This window comes from Phoenix dactylifera, unplaced genomic scaffold, assembly GCF_009389715.1.
Source record: "Phoenix dactylifera cultivar Barhee BC4 unplaced genomic scaffold, palm_55x_up_171113_PBpolish2nd_filt_p 000298F, whole genome shotgun sequence".
NCBI lineage: Eukaryota > Viridiplantae > Streptophyta > Magnoliopsida > Arecales > Arecaceae > Phoenix > Phoenix dactylifera.
In genome coordinates this window covers 412,135-434,212 of record NW_024067775.1, presented here as the reverse complement: position 1 = coordinate 434,212, position 22,078 = coordinate 412,135, and the positions used below count along the sequence as shown (strand labels likewise).

The 22,078-nt window shown below is 38.5% G+C and overlaps 4 protein-coding genes and 1 non-coding gene across 9 annotated transcripts; 2 read left to right on the top strand and 3 right to left on the bottom strand.

Annotated features, from left to right (window-relative positions):
- Positions 1–2,219: 2,219 nt before the first annotated feature.
- On the bottom strand, positions 2,220–3,868 carry LOC103706347 (protein enabled homolog). The gene is made up of 4 exons (XM_008790412.4): positions 3,290–3,868; positions 3,099–3,161; positions 2,904–2,978; positions 2,220–2,784 (listed from the first exon to the last, which is right to left on the bottom strand). Exons 1-4 carry the CDS (start codon positions 3,842–3,844, stop codon positions 2,371–2,373), a joined length of 1,107 nt encoding a protein of 368 aa, XP_008788634.2. The 5' UTR covers positions 3,845–3,868; the 3' UTR covers positions 2,220–2,370.
- A 1,909-nt stretch (positions 3,869–5,777) lies between these two features.
- LOC103706346 (peptidyl-prolyl cis-trans isomerase) lies at positions 5,778–6,680 on the top strand. Its single transcript, XM_008790411.3, is given in 1 exon segment — positions 5,778–6,680. A coding segment is annotated over 1 exon segment (522 nt). The 5' UTR covers positions 5,778–5,868; the 3' UTR covers positions 6,391–6,680.
- Positions 6,681–6,979: 299 nt separating this feature from the next.
- Positions 6,980–7,104, top strand: LOC113462681. Its single transcript, XR_003385603.1, has one exon. It is a non-coding gene; the product is annotated as a small nucleolar RNA snoR111 (small nucleolar RNA).
- A 3,807-nt stretch (positions 7,105–10,911) lies between these two features.
- LOC103706345 (ENHANCER OF AG-4 protein 2-like) lies at positions 10,912–17,543 on the bottom strand. Of its 5 annotated transcripts, none has more exons than XR_005507892.1 (3): positions 17,023–17,543; positions 13,268–16,487; positions 10,912–12,552 (listed from the first exon to the last, which is right to left on the bottom strand). XR_005507892.1 is itself a non-coding variant. In XM_008790409.4 (3 exons), exons 1-3 carry the CDS (start codon positions 17,131–17,133, stop codon positions 11,620–11,622), a joined length of 261 nt encoding a protein of 86 aa, XP_008788631.2. In that variant the 5' UTR covers positions 17,134–17,533; the 3' UTR covers positions 10,912–11,619. The 5 variants fall into 5 exon arrangements, 2 of the variants coding, with proteins under 2 accessions (XP_008788631.2, XP_038973946.1); XR_005507891.1 differs by having other exon boundaries at positions 10,912–11,390; positions 11,564–16,487; positions 17,023–17,542; XM_008790409.4 differs by having other exon boundaries at positions 10,912–11,692; positions 16,411–16,487; positions 17,023–17,533.
- A 648-nt stretch (positions 17,544–18,191) lies between these two features.
- LOC103706424 (probable magnesium transporter NIPA6) lies at positions 18,192–20,753 on the bottom strand (the record flags this gene model as incomplete). Its single annotated transcript, XM_039118003.1, is given in 7 exon segments — positions 18,192–18,303; positions 18,498–18,552; positions 18,654–18,799; positions 18,890–18,959; positions 18,962–18,979; positions 19,232–19,300; positions 20,501–20,753. Coding segments are annotated over 7 exon segments (723 nt in total), but the record flags the coding sequence as incomplete, so codon positions are not given.
- Positions 20,754–22,078: the final 1,325 nt, after the last annotated feature.

Sequence of the window (22,078 nt, the reverse complement as noted above, 5' to 3'; positions counted from 1 at the left end):
GCTAGCATGTTTGAGGTAAAAAAAAAAAAAAAGTTACATTAGCATGATATGGTAAACTAAATTTTAGGGATTTTGAGGTTATAAATAAGGAGTCTTCAAAACATGCTTTTTTATATAGGTATTTAGAATCATTTAAATCAAATCCAACACTTCGTATTTTTATTTTATATAATGGAGTATGATGCTTGGAGTTTGAACATACGTGTTTCTTCTTTTTTTTTTTTTTGATGGAAGTGATTTTTTTTCTTGATAATGATAATATGCATGATTGAACTAAAGTCCCAATTGCTGAGATACTGAATTATTATGTTAAGTCTTATTCATCTATGACACTTGTGGCACCCTTCTCTATTTGGGAGAGGTTCGAATTGATGTCTTCATCGTATTTCTCAAGAAAGAAAAGATCATGAGCTCCTATTTGTTTCGCTAATTTGAAGTGACTTAGTGCGGTCATGGCCACGAGGATGCCAAATACTAGTTTAAGAATGAATAACATTTGCTGTCACTATTAATAGGCATTGAAGGGAAAGGGGTGTCAAAATTTATAATGTTTCGATGCTTTGGAAACCCCCAATATTGTTCAATTCTGTGATGTTTCTGCGCACCTGAACTAAGCCAAATATTTAACCCATAAACTGACCATAGTTCACCAGACTCAGCCATTTTTTTCTTCAAATGCATTCTAAACATGAGGTTAAATTTGTTATTTAAATAAAGCAATTTCCAACTACACATCTCTCATCGCACAATCCGATCAAACAACCTCCAGAAAAGTATCCTGGCTTATTCCATGGAAAACCAATTTCCAACTCCAAATAAAAATAAGCTCTTTATCGCAACAAGTAAGGACAAATAGGAGGACAATAAATTCTATCACTAGAATTAAGAAAATAACATATTTGAACAAAAGTAAGACTAAAGAAATAATGTATTTATTTGAACCATGGCCATGTATGTCAGACCATAGATATCCAATCCATTGGTTCACTTGGTTCATTTCTGAAGTGATTATTCTCAATAAATTTATAATTCATTTTTTTTAATACCTTATTCACTATTAAAGATATAAGAGGTGGCGATTTTTGATTCGGGTCCTCTGATCCTTCTAAAATGAATAGAATTTTGACGTGATGCCATCAGATTTTGATAATTCAAAGACCAACCCGTATATGAAATTATAAATAGATTAGGTTCAGGTTTGGCACTAAGACTCACCAGTTAAAAATGCTACCTCTAGGCTCTTAGGATAGTAACAACAGGGACATAATTCTAGAGATTCTAAGGAAATGCGAAGTAAATAGCATGTCCAAGTTATATCACGTTTTTAGCAGCACTTTTGTGTCCTCCAACTTACATTTTTCTTTTTCTTTTTTTTCTTAATTTCTTCCTTATTTTTATATATCTAATCAATAAAAAAAATCCTATTCTACTTAATGGTTAGACCGATGGATCCATACAAAATAAATGGGTTGAACATGACACATTCTTCTTGATATAATTTGCGAACTTCTTGACTCGAGTCAAATAAGAGCTGGCCTATAAATAAAATAAATAATATAAAACATTATATAAGAAAGGAGACCAAAGATTTAACAGTCTAATCAACAATTTTCCTAATAAAATTTATCCTTTTTTTTCCCTAGCGTCACAGTAAATTTTGTTTCAAATCGGATCAATTGAAACCTAACTAGTAATCCACAGTTCTATGCTCTCAGCTAATAAGTTAGCTAGATATGGTCAAACCTGCTACACAAACACAAAACTTCATTTGGCCCACTAAGATTTCCGGGTCCATTTCCTTATCCAACCAATCCCCATATGTCACAACTTCCTCGTCCCTTCTATCAAAAAAATAACCAAAATAGAGATGGAAGTTCATCAAATTTAAGCATCGGACTAATATTTGTATACGTATACATGTTCATAAAAAAATAAATATAAATATAAATAGATAACTATTCGATCAGTATCTAAATATCCGATTCTATTTATAATACTATTTAATTTTATATGATACTCATAAAATTTAAGAAAAATAAATGATCATATTAACATGCTATTAACTTGATTTGATTTTATAGTCATAAAATTTAATTATTTGATTAATATTTATATTGATATCCATACTTTCGGTATATTCTCGGTGTCCAATTTGTATCCGTATTCGTTACAAATAAATATCAATATAAATTTTTACATCCGATTAATATTTGCATCTATATTTATTAAATAAAATATATATGAATATGAATTTGCTAATATCACTGTATTTGAATTGGACCGATTTCAGCCCTAAACCAAAAAAGCAAGGGCTTAAAAAAAAAACAAAAATAATTAATCCTAAAATAATAATAATAAAACAAAAAGCAGTCATCTTAACCGCGGCATCTTTTGAGTCATGGAAAAGAAAGAAGGAGAATAGCTGTCGTTCTTCTCGCGTTGCATCTCCAGCCTTCTCTTCTTCGGCTGCGCCTCGTACGCGCTTCTCCGCTCCCACTCCCCCTGCTCCTCCTCCGGAGTCGCGTTCAGAGCCAACGCCCCAATCTTCTCCGACCACTGCCCTTCCGCCGCCACCGAGGGCGATGGAGTCCCACCGCCGGCGGCGATCCGATCCACCGGGGGCGGCTGGATCTCCCACCGTTGGCTGTGGGGGTCCACCAAAGGACGCGTGGCTGGCGATGGGAGGGTGGTGGGGCTCAGCGGGGCCAGCCCGGAGCTGCGGTCTTGCTGCTGTCTCTGCCGCTTCCTCTGGCCTTCCTCCTCCATCGACTGCCGTACCGCCACCTGATCCAAAGACGGACCCAAAAAAATCTTTCATAGTTGTTTCCTCTTTTTTTTCAATTACAAATCATCAATTAATTTACATAAATATTAATAACATTCATTTAAAACTTTATAAATACCTTGGATTGAAGGTGTTGAAGCCAAGAATTCCTTGCTTTTAATTGCTGGTACAGGGCGTCGAACTCCGTTTTTGACTGATTTTTTTTTGGAAACAAATTAGTGAAAATAAGAACAAGAATAGATGATGATGGAAAGAAAAGAGGTGTGGGGGGGGGGGGGGGGGGGGGGTAGGGAGGAGAGGGAAGAGAACAAACGCGTTGGAGGCGAGCTTTTTCGTCGGATAAGGAGGCTATCAACTGGTTCTGTTTCTTGACCCGCTGCATCAATCACCCCACCAATATCCAATCCATTAATTACCACACCCCAAGATCCATCAAAGAATACGAGAAATCTAGAGAGCAAGAAAGAGAGGGGAGAGATCGAAGGAAGCCGGCAGTAGAATTACCTCCATGTGTCGCTCGGTGGCCTTGAAGACCTTGGCGGGAAAGAAGGGCGGCCGCGGGGGCCGGCCGTCGGGCTCCTCGCTGCCGCTCGCTGGGAAGGAGAACGGCGTCGCGGGGCTCGAGGTGGCCCCGCCGCCGCCGCCGCGGTCCCCGTCTTTCCTCTCGACGTTCCCATCGGGAGGAGGAGGGGAAATCGAGGGTGGAGGAGGAGGAGGAGGGGGATCAAGAAGGGAGATGTCGTCGTCGAGGGCGGATCGGCGGCGGCGGGCGCCCCAGCGGAGGAAGTCTGGGAGGCGGCGGGACTCGGCCTCGAGGACGAGCTTCGGGAGCTTGCGGAGTATCCGCGCCACCTCCAGCTGATCCACCTCCGTCGGCGCCTCACCCGCCGGCGGCTTCATCTCTTTCTCCTTTTCTTTTAATAACACGGCGGCGGCGGAGATGATAGTAGTCGTTGGTGGTCGACGTGGTGGGGTTGGAAGGGCAGCGGAGATTGGAGAAGGTGCCGCTGAGAGAGAAGCGAGGGCGCAAAGGAGGGGGGTGGGGGGAGGGGATCTCATAGGGGGAAATTCACAGTGGGGCACTGGAGCGCCGCCACGTGTCGGGATGATGGAGATAGGTCTCCGCTCTTCCTCGTTCGCTTGGGAGTTCGGGCAGCGAGGCCGGAAGTGTGTACGTCGCGGCTTCAGGGCAATCACAACCGTGCGATGAACAGCGTCGTGTTTCGTGAATCTTGATGTTGCCTGTGGGTCCCATGAGGTCTTCCCTGGCCTTTTCCGTTAATCTGTCCTTCGCGCGAATCCACCGGTGATCATCCGCCGGTCATTTTGAGATTTGTGCAGCCGGACGAACAAGATAGTACGGAGCGCTTTCAGATCTGTGCCGGGTCGGTGGATTCAAGAGAAGGAAGAAGTCAACTGGGGAAGTCAATAATAATTTTAGTTGTTTATTTGTGGGTGGTCGATCCTTCTACTGGGCTAGGCTTCGAGATTGAAAGGTTGGGGAAAAATTGAGAGAGTGGGGAAAGCATTAAAAGGGAGTAAAAATATAAGTTGAGTGTAGCAAAACATGATAAAGTAAGGAATTAGTATATTAAAAAGTTGTATAAATCCAAAACAAGGGTAAAGTAGTGGAAAGCCCAACAAGCTAACGTGAACATGTATATACCAGATTTGAAGGCATTCCTACAAGAAAAAAGAGTTTAATTTTGTGAAAAGATATAAGGAGCTAAAAAAATTTATATTATATTATAAAATCATCAGAATTAAGAATATTACTCTTTATTTTGTTTTGTCAACTTTTAAGTGAAAAACTATTTTATAAAAAACTTTATGCAAAAAATATCCTTCAATTCTAAAATATTTGTTATCTAAAAATAATGAAATAAGATAAGGGCCGAAGAAAAAACTCATTCCATTGCAAGCCTCCAGCCGGTGTCCCCACCATCCAATTTCTTCCTATTGCACTTATATACCATGTCCTAAATTTTCTATCTAACAAAAAAAAAAATCTTATCCTCTCCCTCCCTACATTCTATATATATTTAAGGGTAAAAAAAATCTCTTTCATATCACACAAATATGCGACCTAAATTGAAAACAAAAAAAGCTTCTTTCTCGAAAGGCACGAACCATCAATAAAATACTACGGTAGAGTAGCTAAAATTTTATCCATATGTCAGAACTTTCAAAGAAAATGGAATAACATTTCATCCCATCTTACTCCCTCCACCTATTGGGGGGAAAAAAAATCTCCCTCAATATATACTCTTATTTATTCTTCTTTTTTTGCAAAAAAAAATGTTATGGAATCCCTAGCTGGTTTGAGAAAATTGGATGATTTCCCCGTCCTCTTAGTTTTCAATATTTCTAATCTTTTTTAGTTAAAAAATAAAGATAAATTCTATGTGACATAAGTAAAGTTTTGGTAAGCTACCAAAAGGCTTTTTTAATGTCTCGAAGTAAATCCACAATTCTTCATTCATCCCTATAATCCATCATTGCTTGCATACAACCCATCATTGCCTTCTGCCCTCTAATTTATCTAGATAAAATTTATCATAGTATCTGTCAAGATGGTTGTCATCTTATAAATATTCCAAGTTACAAATATAACAATATACCCTATTATTACATACATCAGATCTACAACCCAAACTCTGTTGCTAGATATCATTCATAATTTATGGATTATCTTACTTTACAAATCTTAGTATTGTGTTTTTAGAAATACGAATCCGAGCATTATGAGAAGCTGTCAATTATTTAATATTTATCTCCCCCATGTTCTCACGTGCCATCCGCCTGTCCCTCCCCGACGAGTATACCGCCAAGTGGTAACCGCAAACTCCCCCGCACCTTCTCTTGCTTAACGCCCAACACTAACTCCTGGTTGAAGGGTTAACCCTACACCCTCTTAGATCACGACACGTTTCTCACCAACGGTCCAGATTCATCCGTGGACCTACTTCTCCTCTATATAACCACACAAACCCTTCTCTCTCTGGCTCGCACCAGCGACGGAGAAAATAGGAAGGGGGAAGAAAACCCATAGAAACCCTAATCTTTGTTTCCTTTGATCAGAGATGACTTCGAACCCTCGGGTTTACTTCGACATCTCGATCGGCGGCGCCCCCGCCGGTCGGATCGTGATGGAGCTCTTCGCCGACGTGGTCCCCCGCACGGCGGAGAACTTCCGAGCCCTGTGCACCGGCGAGAAGGGCATCGGGAGGTTCGGCAAGCCGCTCCACTACTAGGGATCGGTGTTCCACCGGGTGATCCCGGAGTTCATGTGCCAGGGCGGCGACTTCACCGCCGGGAACGGCACCGGCGGGGATTGCAACTACGGGCCGAAGTTCCAGGACGAGAGCTTCGTCAAGAAGCACACGGGGCCCGGGGTGCTTTCGATGGCGAACGCGGGGCCCAACACGAACGGCTCCCAGTTCTTCATCTGCACCGCCACCACCTCGTGGCTCGACGGCAAGCACGTCGTCTTCGGGCAGGTAGTGGAGGGGATGGACGTTGTCAAGGCCATCGAGAACGTCGGGTCCCCGACCGGGAGGCCCACCAAGACCGTCACCATCGCCGACTGCGGCCAGCTCTCTTAGATCGATCTCCATCTGTCTCCCCCATAAATCCCCCCTTCCCTCTTATTTCTTCTGCACATCTCGCTAGTAGAAATAATTGGCTGATCTGCTCCGCTCTTCTTTGGATCGTCTTTGATGTCGTCTTATCTTTAATGTTTCAGGGTTCTTACGGTACGGAGGATCTGTCGGTTTGGTGGTGTTTTTCTTCTTTTTTGTGTAGGTTTCTTGAGTAGCAACAGCAATATATTTAGGCCTTTTTACAAAAAAAAAGACATTTTCCCGTTTTATTTTTTGATTAGACGGGGGATTTATGTACCTTTAAGAGAGGTCTCGTTGCCCAAATTGCCGTGCCGTGAAGATGGAAACTAGGTTTGGATTTTGGGGTTGTGATCGAGATCTGGAATTTGAGATTGGATTCGGAGTTCAAAATTTAATTAGAACATAAGCTTATGACGAAACAATTAAAAAAATAAATTAAATCAATTTGAGATCTCGTAAGCAGGGTCTGGGTCATATATTTCTGCTATTACTTCATAAAACAAAATAATTTGATTATTTTGTTTATTTTCTTTATTTTGTTTCCCCTTTACATCCTCTGCTCATTATTATTGGAATAGAGGGAGCGTCGTAAATGGCGTGGATCCCTGATGGAGAAGCAGAGGAACAACGATGAGGCGAGAAATCGTTTCAGTCGCCATTTCTCCGATTGGCGATTCGATTGTTGCTCGTCAACACTCACCTCTTTTTCGATCTTTTTTTTTTTGTTTCGTATTTTTTTTATTGTATTATAAGTTGCGAAGCGCAAGGGATGCTATCACTAATTTTCTTCACTTTGAACCGATCAGACAAAAGAGACTATGGGGAATAAAAATATTCCAGACTGATGTGCTTCCGCCACTCATTTTACTAAATTTTTGTAACTCTCTTCCTTGCTTTATTTTTACAACATTTTTCTGACTTTTATTTCGTGCCGAAATCCATATACTTTATGCTTTGCAATATTTAAAGGGACATGTTTTATCTTGGTTGATGTTGGGCAACGGTGCAAATGTCATCGAGGTTGTTGAATGCGATAATCGATGCTTGCAACTGTGCCCCAAGACTCTTATAGGTATTTGATTTTTTTTCTTTCCGTGACATGAAAATAATTTGTCAAATTTACCTTATGTCCAACAAGTAATACTTACGATAATTTGTAATGAAAATGCATTGTAGTTTTTGGAAATTCGATCCCGTAAGGTTAGACTTAATTAACCAAAAAAATGATATTTATGGTTATTTGAAATGAATAAAGTTCGTAGTATCCATACAGTATTCATTCAAATGGTTCTTGTTAAAGCATTTTTAAGATATTTCCTGTGCATGTATAAAAGGCATTTTTAAGATACTACCATGCATGTGTGAAATTAGTAATGAGCTAGAACGAACGATCCCAATAGAAGTATAAAATAGGATTCTAAATATAGATGATCATAAATCTTCATTTTTAAATAGTTTTAACTAGACAATCTATTTCCCTACAAGAAACTTATGATTATCTATTTGGATGATGCTCCCACTCTCCCAGATTCAATTGGACTCTGCTCTGTAACCAAACCAATATTGTAGAGATTTACTTATATGAAAAGTAAGGGTAAAAAAAGTTGATCTCCGCTGCTGGTGGACTGGCCGGCCCGTTTCCGGAGGACGGGGGATTAGAAACGATGGGACCACTCTATCCGTCGCGTACCCCTCGATGCCCTTGCTACCATATCCTCGCTTTACCACGACCAAGAGAGGTCATCCTTTGGGGTAGGTGCCGAGCGCTACCAAAATATAAAAAGCCTGTACCTCTGATATTTTTAGTATGCGAAGACCTCGGCCTTAAGTTGGACCGGTCACAAATGTGTCGCTGGGTTGGGTCCGGAGGAGGTACGGGCGGCTGGAACGGGTCGCTTCCGACATTGAATTGATTGCACTAACTTGCCATGCCCGTGGCAAATGGGTAATCCAGTCAGTTTATTTTGTTATCGCTTTTGGTGGCACGTTTTCCATTTAAGATAGGGATGGCAATCGGATCGGATCAGATATAAACGGATCGAATTAGATACAAATCAGATCAAAAAATTATAAACCTAAATCCAACCTATTTAATAAATAGGTCAGAAAATTGCAACCTGAACCTGACCTATTTATTAAACGGATAACCCGACCCAACCTGTTTAACCCGTTTAATATAATAAAAAAAATGGGACAGCAATGATCACAAATTCACAGGCTCACAGCCAGCCCTAATGGCACCCTAATCTCTTCTTCCCAAATTTCAAATCCCTCCGCGGTGGAGAACCACCGAATCAAAATTTCACTCACAGTCGGCCCTATTCTGTCTTCCTTCATGATCCCATCCTTCCGCAAATGGCAAACACCCAACCCCCATGGAAGAAGACGAAGAACTCATACGGTCGTACCTTCTCAACGCCGAAGAAGGAGAACAGAGAGAGGGGAGGGCCCGAAACCCTAACCCTAGCCCCCGCCGCCGCTCGATTTCAGATCGGCGGCGTCCAGGGGCGTCGCGGGGTTCGTCGGCATCCGAGGGCGTCGCGAGTGTCATCGGGGCCGAGGAAGAGGTGATTGCCGACTAAGGAGGACGAGATCTTCCACTGCTTGCGGCGAAGGTGGGGCTCGAAGGGGGTGGAGATCTTCCGCCATGGAGGTAGAGCTTCGGGCCCTCCGGCAAACAAGAACGAAAAAAAGGAAAGGAACTCTGAGCTCTTCTTCGTTGACGCTCGTGGATTTTTTAGAACGGGAAGGACCGAAGGAGGGAGGGAGGGAGGGAGGGGGAGAAGGTTTGTGGGAGTGAGGGTGAGCCGTGAGGGGATTGGGGATTTTTCTATGGGTTGCCCGATCGTCCCACCCTCCAGCCGTCCCTGGCTCCCAGCGAGCAAATAAACAAACAAAAAAAAAACTTGGGCATGAAATTATAAACTGGTTAAACGGTTAGGTAGGTCAGATTTAAAACCCGCATCCAACCCAATTAATAAATAGATTAAACGCGTCAACATATTTAAGACCCGAACCCGTTTATCTCTCGCAGTGCATGAATTTCAAACTCCCAAAAAATTCATATTTATTATATTTATATTCAATAATTTCGATAATCTATATTTACATTCATATTAGTAAAATTATTTACTTTATATAAAAGATTTAAATTATCTTTAAGTAGGAAGAAGAATGCGTAATTATATTATTTCAGGGTTTCAGGATAATTTTATTGCTATCAAGATTGAAAATGCCCTTATAGACAATTTTGATAGGCCAATGCTTGCTGAATTTCATCTCTCTAATTTCAAATCCAAAAAAGTTAAGGAACTTGTAACTAATTGGATCAAATTCACTGCTCCATGTGGAACTGAATTGTCAAGGTGCATCCATATCTAGAGGTGATGTTTGTCTTCTGGTGGCAGTGCTATTAAGGGACACCATGGGCAAATTAATTTGGGGTTTTACCTACATTCATGGGTTTGGTTCCGATGATTTTAATGAAATGAGTGCCTACTTGATGGGCTGAAAATCCAAAGGAGGCTACTCTTCTATCGTTTTGGAATTTAATACTAAAATATTGGTTAATATTCCGGATTAAAGTTCTTGGCAGCTCTGCTCACTGGTTCAGAAATTCAGATTGATGGTTAATTAAATCTGCCGTGGTTGAATATACTTAAAGAATGCCATTTGGTTAAGGATCATATGGCAAATTTAGCTTGTGATACCCAAGAAAGTGTTGTTTTCAGCACTTCCTAATGGCACAAAATGTTCTCTAACCCTGGATCAGATGGGCTTTTGATAGCCTAGATTCGTATTTATGTAGGATTTCCCACTAGTAAACTCATGGGCCTTTCCCTGTTACATTTATTTTATCTTCATTGGAATCCTTCTTTTATTTAAATAATCCATGCTACATCCCCAACCTGGACACGGCGTTATTTTTCTTAAACAGAAAAAAAAAAAAGAATATAGACAAGATGTAGAGAGGTAGTTGCAGGTGAAACTGATTTCAGTCATGACTATAAATTCACATACAGCTGATACAAATCAGGTTCTAAAAAAAGAACTGAGAAGCAAGAACTATAGCCATGCAAGAAGTAATAATATTTTATGGTATCATATTGAGTCTTCCATGCTAAGACAAATTAATTTTGGAAATAAATTCTACAGATATTGGCCTTAATTGTATTATAGTAATAACGACACTCTACACTGTTATATTCTGCAAACCTGGATTCAAGCAAGTATTCAGAGATCGAAATTTTGAAACAGAACAAGACAAATAAAAATAAATACATTGAGGGATAATCACCTATAGAGGCCTTAGACAAAGGCAAAACTAAAAAAAAAGCAATCTGACTTATTCCCTCCAATGCAAGTTATATCGCAATTCCAATGGCCTTGATGCTATGTTACTATGATTCAAATGGTAAAGGGGCAAAGCTCCTAAACATAAAAAATGTAACAAATCTGCTATAGGTATGCATCAAATCCAGAAGTATGTGATATATCAGAATAGCACAAACAGCTCAATGAACACAAATTTATTTACTAAAAGTTGCTAAAAGGGCTCAGTTTTGGCTTTAAGTGGGAAAAAGTGGAGCAAAAAGCCAAAAAGAATATGAATGGAAGTGACAGGACAATTTCAAAGATATTAAAAACTTACTACCAAGGAAATGAGCATAGAGATTACAAATAACCAAAGGCATTCAAAGAGTTATCCTATACACCATAAAGGGTAAAATCTGCAACTAACCACTTCTGATAAGTATGAGTATTGGCTTTGCTTGTCCCTCGTGATAATCATTTGCATCGATTCATACTATCTTGCTTCCAAATTGAGGCCTTGCAACTTCTGAAAGTAAACTTGCATGAAATATGGAATAATAAAACTATTGCTCAGTACCAATGATAACATGCCACCATTTCCCTTGTAATAAACTGCTAACCTTGTGATGAGAAATTCAACATTTCCTATAAACTCTTGCAGACGTTAACTTGACCTTGCCACGAGTTTAGGTCATAACGCTCTCAACAATCATGCATACCAATCACGATAAATAGTTCATTGCCAAATGCTATTGAAGTTTTCACTTTCTCTCTCTGTGTGTGTGCATACAACACACATATGTATATGCACGCACTTACATAAGTCTGTGTTAAAGAGCACCTTCCATGAAGTTTACTGATGGTAGATTGGCCGGGGCTCTGCCTTTCATGTGTATGCTACCAGGACGCTTCATTTTTGAGTTGTCTGGAAGTGTCAACACTTTTAGATGCTTGGACACGACACACAGAACTGCACACTCCACTTGTAAGTGTCCTGCTAATGGTAGCCAAAAAGTGTCTGCACTTGGCACTTTTTTTCTGGAGTGCCATGCAAAGAACTCATAGTTCTAAATGTTGGAACTTTCAGTTAAGTGTCCTTAAGTTTTTTTTTTTGTTTTTTTTTGGGTCACTTCAAGCAATATTTATTTAAGATTATATATATAGTTTAAGCAATATCATTGTATTTTAAATATAAATATATCACAATTAGTTATCAATCTAAGTATCTCAACACATCTTACAACTAGCAAATAAATTCAACACCTTGCAAACTCATGGCTATTTAATTCATTTATTTGCTAAATAGTATCTATAACTCTAGGTTTCTTTTTCGCTTTCCTGAATAAGCATCAAAAGATACAAACACACACCACACACGCACACACATTGTGTCCCATGCCTGTGATTGAAACTTGGACACTTGGCACCCATTACAAGTGTCTAGGTAATCCATGCACCAAAGAAAGTAAATTTTATCTAGAGAAGAAGAAACTAGAAGAATGATAATATTAAGTCAAAGCGTGGAGCCACTAAATTTTGAAGAAATAAAGACAAATTTAGTTCCGAATCTTTATTGATCTTTCTCCAAGGATAACAAAGAGTGGAATTACCACTAAATTCAAGCAAATATTGACTCAAATTCATGCCAACTTTTCATCGATATTTCCTTCTGCACTACATCCATAGTGTCTAATAAGAGACATGCAATGAATACCTCATAAACTCTTATAGACACAACACATGAACTATAACTAATGAAATCTAGAAAATACAAAATTAAACCATGAATCTCCTCAACATTTTATGACTCAAACACGAACTATAGGATACCTAACAAAAAAACTGTTTAACTGTACTATAGGATTACCTAGACACTTGATTTGGACTAAGATATGAATTCTCCATAGCAGCTGCTGCAGATTATGTTATCAATCTAAGTATCTCAACGCATCTTACAACTAGCAAATAAATTCAACAACTTGCAAACTCATGGCTATTTAATTCATTTATTTGCTAAATAGCATCTATAACTCTAGGTTTCTTTTTCACTTTCCTGAATAAGCATCAAAAGATACAAACACACGCCACACACGCACACACATTGTGTCCCATGCCTGTGATTGAAACTTGGACACTTGGCACCCATTACAAGTGTCTAGGTAATCCATGCACCAAAGAAAGTAAATTTTATCTAGAGAAGAAGAAACTAAAAGAATGATAATATTAAGTCAAACTGTGGAGCCACTAAATTTTGAAGAAATAAAGACAAATTTAGTTCCAAATCCTTATTGATCTTTCTCCAAGGATAACAAAGAGTGGAATTACCACTAAATTCAAGCAAATATTGACTCAAATTCATGCCAACTTTTCATTGATATTTCCTTCTGCACTACATCCATAGTGTCTAATAAGAGACATGCAATGAATACCTCATAAACTCTTATAGACACAACACATGAACCATAACTAATGAAATCTAGAAAATCCAAAATTAAACCATGAATCTCCTCAACATTTTATGACTCAAACACGAACTATAGGATACCTAACAAAAAAACCGTTTAACTGTACTTTGACTTATTGACTTGGACTAAGATATGAATTCTCCATAGCAACTGCTGCAGATTATGTTAATCTGTTCCTCCCTTCATTACCAACTTCCATGAAACTAGATTATCTCTTATTTTCTTTTTTCAATTTCTACCAGTATCAATGGCAAGGTCCTCAGAATACCATTTAAACATGTAATGAACCTCTCAATATTTTTTTTGGTCAGGTCCACTTTATAATGCTGGTCAAGTTCATCAATCTCGTGAAAGGAGAGTTAGAACTACTTGCTCCACTCTATATGCATATTGAGATATTGATTCATATGATAAGTGTAAGAAGTGGGTAGAGATCAAGAGTCTCTAACAATGAAGAAGGGCATTGGTCCCACAATATGAAATGTCTCATTAATTACTTTGTATAGTATCATTATCTACTTGGGCTTATTTTAAATGTGCAAAATTGCATATACAGCAGCTTACCCAAAATTACATGATGATTTGGCTTTCAATAAGACTAAGATACAACGACAAATTTAGTCAAGGACAAGATTTTCAAAACTTGAAAAGATATTCTTGAGAAAATTTAGAATGGAAAAAGACACAACAACAAATATATTAATTGGATACACAATAATTCTAAACTAAATCAACTCTAAACTACTCCATTTTGTCTTTGAGGCACTAAAACATGATTACAAAGTTGCATATTGACATCATTCTTGATATAACAACTTCACCTTATTACAAAACCACAAGGGAGATGAATGATATGGGAGAAAAGGGGAAAGGTGGAGATGAGGCTAAAAGATAGTATAGTTAGATTCATAAATGTGTTATGGTCAATATAAAGAATCGTGAAAAAGAGAATGTGAAGAGAGAGAGAGAGATTGAACTATAACACGGGTGTCTAGAAACAATAGAAACACATAGTATGGTCGTCGTCGTCACCTTCAATACTATAAATTATCACCTAAGCAAAGATTAATTCGAAAGTTAAGGCTAAACTGCATCACTCTTTCCCTTTTCTAATCCAATTGCCCTAGAACCCCACCTATCAGTCCATCCCACTGCCTAGCACCTTGTTACACTACTTGGTGCCTAGAAACATGCATCTCCCGCCCTCAGTCTCATAGCCCAAACAACCCCTCTATCCCTAAATCTAAAGCATGTTGATTGCATCCAATATCTCCTCCACTTTGGCCTTAAACTCAAATCCTCGACTTTTTTTATCATCTTTTGTAAGTAGAAGACCCTCCTTTGGTATCCAAACACAATAGAATTAAAAAATTATGGATATTTGATCTACCGCATCCAAAAATACCATCATTAAAATTGTAAAGAAAACCTAAAAACCACTTGTGGACTTCTTGTAGCCCACACGTTTCCAGCTTCCCTCACTCTTTTCCAAAGGCTTACCTATGCATTGATGTTTTGTTTCACAAACTTTTGTTTTCACTAAACCGATGACACTTGAAAAAAACCATGCATCAAATGCATGATACAAATGCAAGCCAAGAACCAGTCGGTCCTCTTAATTCCAACATGAAACATGCATGTCTCATGCATTCAGAGGACACATCGACCTCCTGTTCAGGAAACTATATGGTCAACCATGCATCAGATGTGTGACATTTGTGCACACACCTTGGTCACATGTAAGTAGTGGAAACATCCACTTCTCATAGAGAAAAAGGGCCGTGCTTTGCATCAAGTGAGTTGTGGATTCCATGAAACCACCAAAGCACCAAGACCCACACCCCTAATTTTATTTTATTTTTAAAAAAGAAAAAAACTCCACAAACAATGGTCTCCATATTATTCCCCGTTAATATGATCCCAGTAGCTTTCCTTTATATGAAACAAGCAAAATACAATATTGAAATAGAACTATCTTCAATTACAGTTACTATGAAATTATATGCCAACATTCAATTATATAAAGTACTTGGGTAAGAGATAGTCAATTCTTGTTCTTATTGATTTTTGGGTTCTTCTCCCTGATTTAAACTCATTTTACCAAATTTTTAGATGAGATATTCTTAAGATCAAGGTTGCACTCTAGCCCAAATTCAAGCTTGAACATGAACTCGGCTAGTAGAACAAATAAGCCAATTGCAAGCTAAGCTGAATCTGCCAGCACTCTCTCAAACCAAGGTTGAACTTACGTCTTTGAACTTGACTCTAGCTTGAACTGAGACTAGATATACCTCAGCCAAGACCAAACAGCTTAATCTCCTGCCTGGCAAGCTAAATTGCAGCCCTACCAACATCATCACAATCAAGTGGGAGCCACTTTAAGCATTCTAAGGTTTGTCTTCTGCTCGGATGGAAGCCCAAACACCTAAAACTGCACTCAACAATTATTTCAGGTCAATCACAGAGATTATGGAGGAGTTTCCTCAATTATTTCCAACCTAATTGCCACTATGACAATGCCTACAAGCTATTTATTATTTACATGAATTATCATTGATAATCTCAACATCAATGGGAGAAATATGACATAGCTAAGATTTAGACACAAAGTTCATCATCCTCTGAAACTTCAAATCAAGTCCCAAAAATTTCTGATGTCACCCTCAACTGACTATATTGAAAAGGAGCTAACATGGAGTACATAGTCCTATCTGAATATGCTGACAATGTTGTATGACAATACTAATAATTAATGACACAGAGAATCATTTATGAAAAAAATACCATTTACCTCCATATAATAAAAAAGAGAAGATCCACTTTCTAAAGGGATTTCATCCAAAAGCATTTATCTGCACAATCCTACCTAATTTAATCTTCAAATGAACCTCGTATGAAAACAATGAAAAATCTCCCCTTGAATTTTCTCTACAAGGACTTGAAAAGGAGTTTTGCCTTTTATGAACATGACACTATAAAATAGTTCTAGAAATATCTTCTAGCTATATCATAAATCGGTGGTCCCCATATTTACTTACCAAATTAATTGAAAAGGTGTGAAAGGGAAAACATGCAATGGTTTGACTGTTCAAAGCACAAGTTGTATTAAACTAAATTACAATAGAACAGGATAAGGAATAATAATGCAGGATGTAACTTGGACATTCACCCAGTGTAAAAAATATAGGTTATAGAGAAAATATGGGGAATGCATCACACTTACATTTCAGAAGTCCCAAAGAACTGAACGAAGTATTTCTTAGGATCAGGCGAATGCCCCCAATCTTCAGGATTGCTTATCTGAAAAGAAACTATCAAAGGTCTATTAGATATAAACCACAAAGAAGCAACAAGAATGTTTGATACAAGCGCAATAAGGAGAAACTGAGGAACAAAGATAATGGTCTTTTTTTTAAAAAAAAATAAAAAATATAACGCACTTTCATAGGATCAAAGATGGTAATAAACTAAAAGCCACCAAGAAACAAACGAAACGCAACAGCTAAATTTTACTATAGGTAGAGTTTGGGAGCTCCAAGGGTTCCTGATACATAAATAAACATCCAGAAGAGGGAGAAATGTACACAATTAGGAGCAATAATCATCGAATTAAGCGAATTGGGTTCAAACAAAGTTTCAGTCAGAACATAATCAAGCTACCTAGATATTTGGTTAAAGAAAAGTTCCAAAACCCTAGAGGTCGTGCTTCATTGAAATCGAACCAGATGGCAACGAAACCTTGAGACGAAAAAAGATAGAGGACCAAGAACTGCACCGAAATCAAAATTGCATCTGCCGAGACAAAATCAGAATCCAACCAAGAAACCGAACTCACCTTTGCCGGCCACGCCGGGAATCCCTTGACCTTCGCGAGAACCAAATCCCCCAGCTTCAACTGGTCATTCGCCTTGCCGCGCGCCCCACCTTTCCTGCGCCCCGGAGCCATGGCAACGATCAAGAAACCCTAACCCCCACCCGTCCTCCAGTAACCCAGGCTCAGAGAGAAAAGATCGGGAAAAGAAACCCTAGAACGCTGCCACCGGCTCGCTTCCCCGAGCCCGAGGCGGCTCCTCGCCCTGTCGGACGCCGGAGACGAGTATTCGGGGGGCCGGAGGGCTACGGCGGCGTGATCGAGCGGCCGTGGGAGGATGGCGAAGAGAGGAATCTAAGCATTCGAACGCCGGATACGGCGAGAAGGGATCGAAGAGGCGAGCGAGATGAAGCTGCAAAAGACGAGAGTCTTACAGCGACCGAGATTTGGGTACAGGGCGAGAGAAGCGAAGGAAACAACCAAGGAGAGGGGCGAAGCCTTTAAATCATACTCGCGCGCGGGCGTTGTGGGACCGAATGCCCCGGCTTGGACCCATATGATAAAAGCGCTTTCTAGCCCGCTGGTATTAGGATGATGCTGGAGTGACATGAATCAGTGAAAAACCCCCTCCTATTAACCACCAAAAAAAAAAAAAATCATACTCGCCGACACCATCCTAGCCGACCGATTGAGATCACACTGTATGCCGATGATTATACGGTGAATATTATACATATCCAACTTCTTGGCTGTCTGATCTGGATTCAACGGTAAGATCAAACGGAAGAAGGTTCCTGATATTATTTTAGTTTAGAAATAAAAATCCTGTTAGTATTGAATGATGGACACCTGTCAACTATGGAGCGTATCGACCGTTGATTCGATGCGGCTCGTATTTATCCGTGCTCGGGGGTAGAATCCACCGTGGAGGAATCCCCTGGTTCTTATGACCGGACTATGTTTTTGTTGTCTTGGGAGCCATTGGTGGACTTGAAAATGGAACCCCGATGCAAAGACCATCCAACGTGGCATCTAATTCTACCTTGTGTCGTATGTGCATGACCCATGCTTATGATTTTGCTTGTAAAAAAAAAAGGAAAAAAAAGGAGTTGCAGGCTGTTTTTTATGGAATTTAATGATCAAGAGGATGATTAAGAGGACCCAGATAACTGAGTTCATGTGTTTCACATTTGTCAGATCAGAGTAAAACAATTTACCGTCAATGAACCCATTAGAGAGCAAATACCCAGATAAACCATTACGTTGTTGTGTCCGTAATGAGGTTCAAAATGTAGCACCATCCTACTTCTTCTTTTTTTTTCAAACTTCCTTGATTTTTTCGATTTTTTTAACCTTTTCGATTTATATATTGATTGAGGATATGCTTACAAAGTTAGTCTTCTACAGTTCGGATCTATACTTAAAAGAAGAGAAATCTTCTTATTTATCATTAGCTTCTTAATTCCCGGAGCTTGGAATTCTTGGAGCGTCCAGATGCTAAGACTATTGATAATTTAGCTGCAGAGTAAACTAAAAATGCTGCAGACAAGAGAAATGCAAGAAGAGAAATTAATGACATTGCAGAACTGCCTAGGTGTTTGACAACCAGTATTATGTAGACAAATGAGGAGTATTGTCTGTAATTACCAGGTTGAGTTTCCAAATTTCTTCTACAGAACTCTGGGAACACACCTGAAGTGAATGTATCACTATAACAATTGAACCAAAGATACAGGATAGACACCCCAAAACACCTAGTTTCTGTAATTGTTCCTTCAGCATAAAGCGTGCCATAACAGCACTCTTCGGCCCATCAAAAATATAGATTCTCAAAATCAAGAGGATCCAATTGTATATTATTAAGCACAGAAAAATGTTTTCTTTGTTTTACCTGACAATAATACTCAACGCACCAAGAGGAGTTACAAGAACTGCAGGAGCAAAAACATAAGCAACAAATTTGCCACCTCGCCTACCATCACTGCTTGTAAAGAAACTTGAGTTCAGACAAAGAAAATTTGCCCCTCTGCTACCACTAATAAATAAAAAGAAGCTATGAGTATGATAAATTATGACTAAGAAATAGACCTAGAAGCTAAAAGAGGGTATCCTGAGCAATTGCAAGAATTGGGTTCATTGATATTCCTGGTATAGTAGATGCTATCACACATACAGTCATACTCAATTCGATGGAATTGTTTGATCTTAAAGGAGATTTTCTATAATTTCGCACGTAAAATAGCTTACTTTTACATTCCAGCCCACCACAAAGGCTCTAATAGGTACGCATACCCTCCAAAACCTACAGTACAAAAAGAATAAAGAAATAATCAGAAAGAAAGTTGAAAATGTACAGCAAAAAATTGAAGTCTTGATAGAAGAATAACATGGAAGATTGAAAGATCAGTACCCTGTTTGAAAATCAGAAAGTTACTAGATGGAAGTAAGCCAATGCATTGCATAATTTTTCATTTCTAAGCCCTCTAAGCCAAGGAAAATGAATAAAAGAAAACAAATGAAAAGAGAAACTTAATTTGGTATTTTCCGCCAAGAAATGATGCTTTCCTAGATAAAATTCGCCTACATACTCCTGCAACTCCTAAACATTAAGATGGAAAAAAATGATGTGGTAACAAAGATGTGGATGTTTTTCTCTAACTCCAAGCAAAAGCAAAAGTATGAATCTTGTTAAAAAACATATGACAACTGTATCTCTCCACCAATCTCCAACCATGAGAAAATTTGAGCCACAAGAAAGAAAATAAGGATTGAAGTTTCTAACTTGAAAAGTGAGGAATGGTTTAGGATGATACAAATTGTAACTAGTAAAGAATCAGCTTTGCCATTCAGCTAGTGAACTTTCCACCGAAAAATGATTCATAAATAGGGAAAGAATTGGGTAGTCATAAAAGAACGTATAAAGTTCCAACAACAACAAGCTAATAAACCCAAGATACAGAAACTAGGTCAAATCAGTTGAGAAACTTTTCTTTTCAGAGATCATGATCTGTAACTGGTTTATGTTGAGAAAAAAAAAAGAATATAGTTTTGATTACTTTTAGAATTCGAGTTTCAAAGAAGTTGGCATTACATGAAAGAGAGTAGCTAAGACAGATATTTCAAACATTGCTGGACTGTATTGATCATTAGCATTAGCTATATAGACTTGGAAACTGTTTCCCAAGGACTCCTAATCTGCAGAGCCAGGTCTTTTGTAAAATTAGTCTTAAATCTCAACAATCCGCCGATCTGGATTTTTTTTTAAAAAAAAAATAAGCATAGGGCAATCAATGTATGAATTTTAGACGAAACTGCAATCTTCGTGTATTTTCCCAAGAGCAGCATTAAATATGAAGAAAAATAAGCTATCAAGCACTGCATGAAATCTATAATTATATACTCAGTGGGCATTACAAGCATCAAGATTAGAATTTTTTCCCATAACATATATCCATCTATCCCCAAATCAAAAAAAAGGACGACAAGATCTGGGGTTTCTGACCAGCAGGCGTGCCGGATTGGCCGGCGCTCTTGAGCCCCTTCTTCTTCAAAATGAAGCTGGCCCCAAAGAATGCGCTCGAAACCAAGGGCAAGATCAGACCTGCATCATCCCTTCCATTCCCCTCGCCACCTCCCTTCCATCCCACTTCTAATCCCTCCCTATCTTTCTTAATCTCTCTCTCTCCGCCTCTCCTAGATACAGAGCGGAAGGGATTCAGGACAGAAAAGGCGAGAGACCCCCCGCGCGATCGAAATCAAACAAGAGCATGCTCCAAATCGAAATCTCTCTCCCGCCTCCAGAATTTTGAATTCCATCCGGAGAAAAAAAAATGCTTTATTATTATTATTATTATTTTTTGATACGCCGGCAGCTCATACTACTCTCGTGAGCACTGCCTGCTGAAGACCAAATACTCTATATATAGATAGAGAAACAAATATAAAGTGAGTTCAAAAAAAAAAATTAAATTAATAAGCAATAAAAAAAACGATCCAATTAGTATCTTTATTTGTCTATTGTATAAACATATGTGAATAAAAAATATAAATAATGGTTGCTACCATTTCTACATTTTATATAAAAATATTAATTTTAAAGTTTAAATAATTTACATCAAATTTCTCTCCAAAAAAAGATTGCACAATCTAAATAATAATATTTCATTAAGTACACAATGACTAGAAGATAATGTTGCCATTTTTATTCTCCTATCCCTGCCATGGCGCCTAATGACAACAACTATAATAATGATTCTGCTTTTTTAAAATAAAAAATGATTGTTATTAATAGATTTTGTGGGGGTCTTGTAATTGAATGATGATGTTATTGAAAGGTGAGATTCACGTAAAAGAAAAGATTTTATTTCTATGATGATGCTATGAAGTGCCACTTGACAAAGATTGGACTACTGATAGAGTTATTCTGTGCACTGCGTCAATGCCACATAAAAGAAAAGGAAAAATGTGGCACTTCATGGCATTTTTGTAGATAATATGTTCTGAGTAATGGGGTTGGTGTCACACTCTACAAGCATTACTACGCGTCTGCGAGATTTATGCTATTTTAAAAGTATAAAAAGGCTTTAATTTGAATATTGAATACAACAGGTAGAAACCACTGCTCCATATAAATACTTCAGGTTGCAAGCATTTTCATCATAGTCTGCAATTAAGATGGATGACTATCCATGCGGACATGCATTTAGTCCCATATCGGTTATTTACTAGATTGATCTTGGATGCTTATGCAAGATCAAGAAGCTCAAATAATACTTATCGGCTAGCCTTGTAGGATAAAATCTTAAGTTGACAATTAAAATGGCATCAAAGTGGACTCCGCCCATAGACTATTTGACTAGAAGACACTGTAACATGGATTGATGAAGGCTGGCCATACGCCAATCATAGTGCTTGTGATTTTTTTGAATAGATTTAAACTCTTAACCTGGTGAGGACATCAAATCTTAACATAGGGAGCATGTGAAGATTCGAACGGATGTATTATTAGTTGCACATCGGTTATTTACTAGATAAATTTTAGGTACTTATATAGGACTAAAAAACTCAAATAATACATTCC

Coding starts and splice junctions, on each gene's coding strand:
- LOC103706347 (XM_008790412.4), bottom strand. CDS start 3,844: ATGAGATCCCCTCCCCCCACCCCCCTCCTTTGCGCCCTCGCTTCTCTC. Junction 2,979..3,098: donor AAAAAGCTCGCCTCCAACGC/GTTTGTTCTCTT, acceptor AAAAAAAATCAG/TCAAAAACGGAGTTCGACGC. Junction 2,785..2,903: donor TTCAACACCTTCAATCCAAG/GTATTTATAAAG, acceptor TCTTTGGATCAG/GTGGCGGTACGGCAGTCGAT.
- LOC103706345 (XM_008790409.4), bottom strand. CDS start 17,133: ATGGCTCCGGGGCGCAGGAAAGGTGGGGCGCGCGGCAAGGCGAATGAC. Junction 16,488..17,022: donor TCCCGGCGTGGCCGGCAAAG/GTGAGTTCGGTT, acceptor GTTTCTTTTCAG/ATAAGCAATCCTGAAGATTG. Junction 11,693..16,410: donor TTCTTTGGGACTTCTGAAAT/GTAAGTGTGATG, acceptor TGGAGTGTGCAG/TTCTGTGTGTCGTGTCCAAG.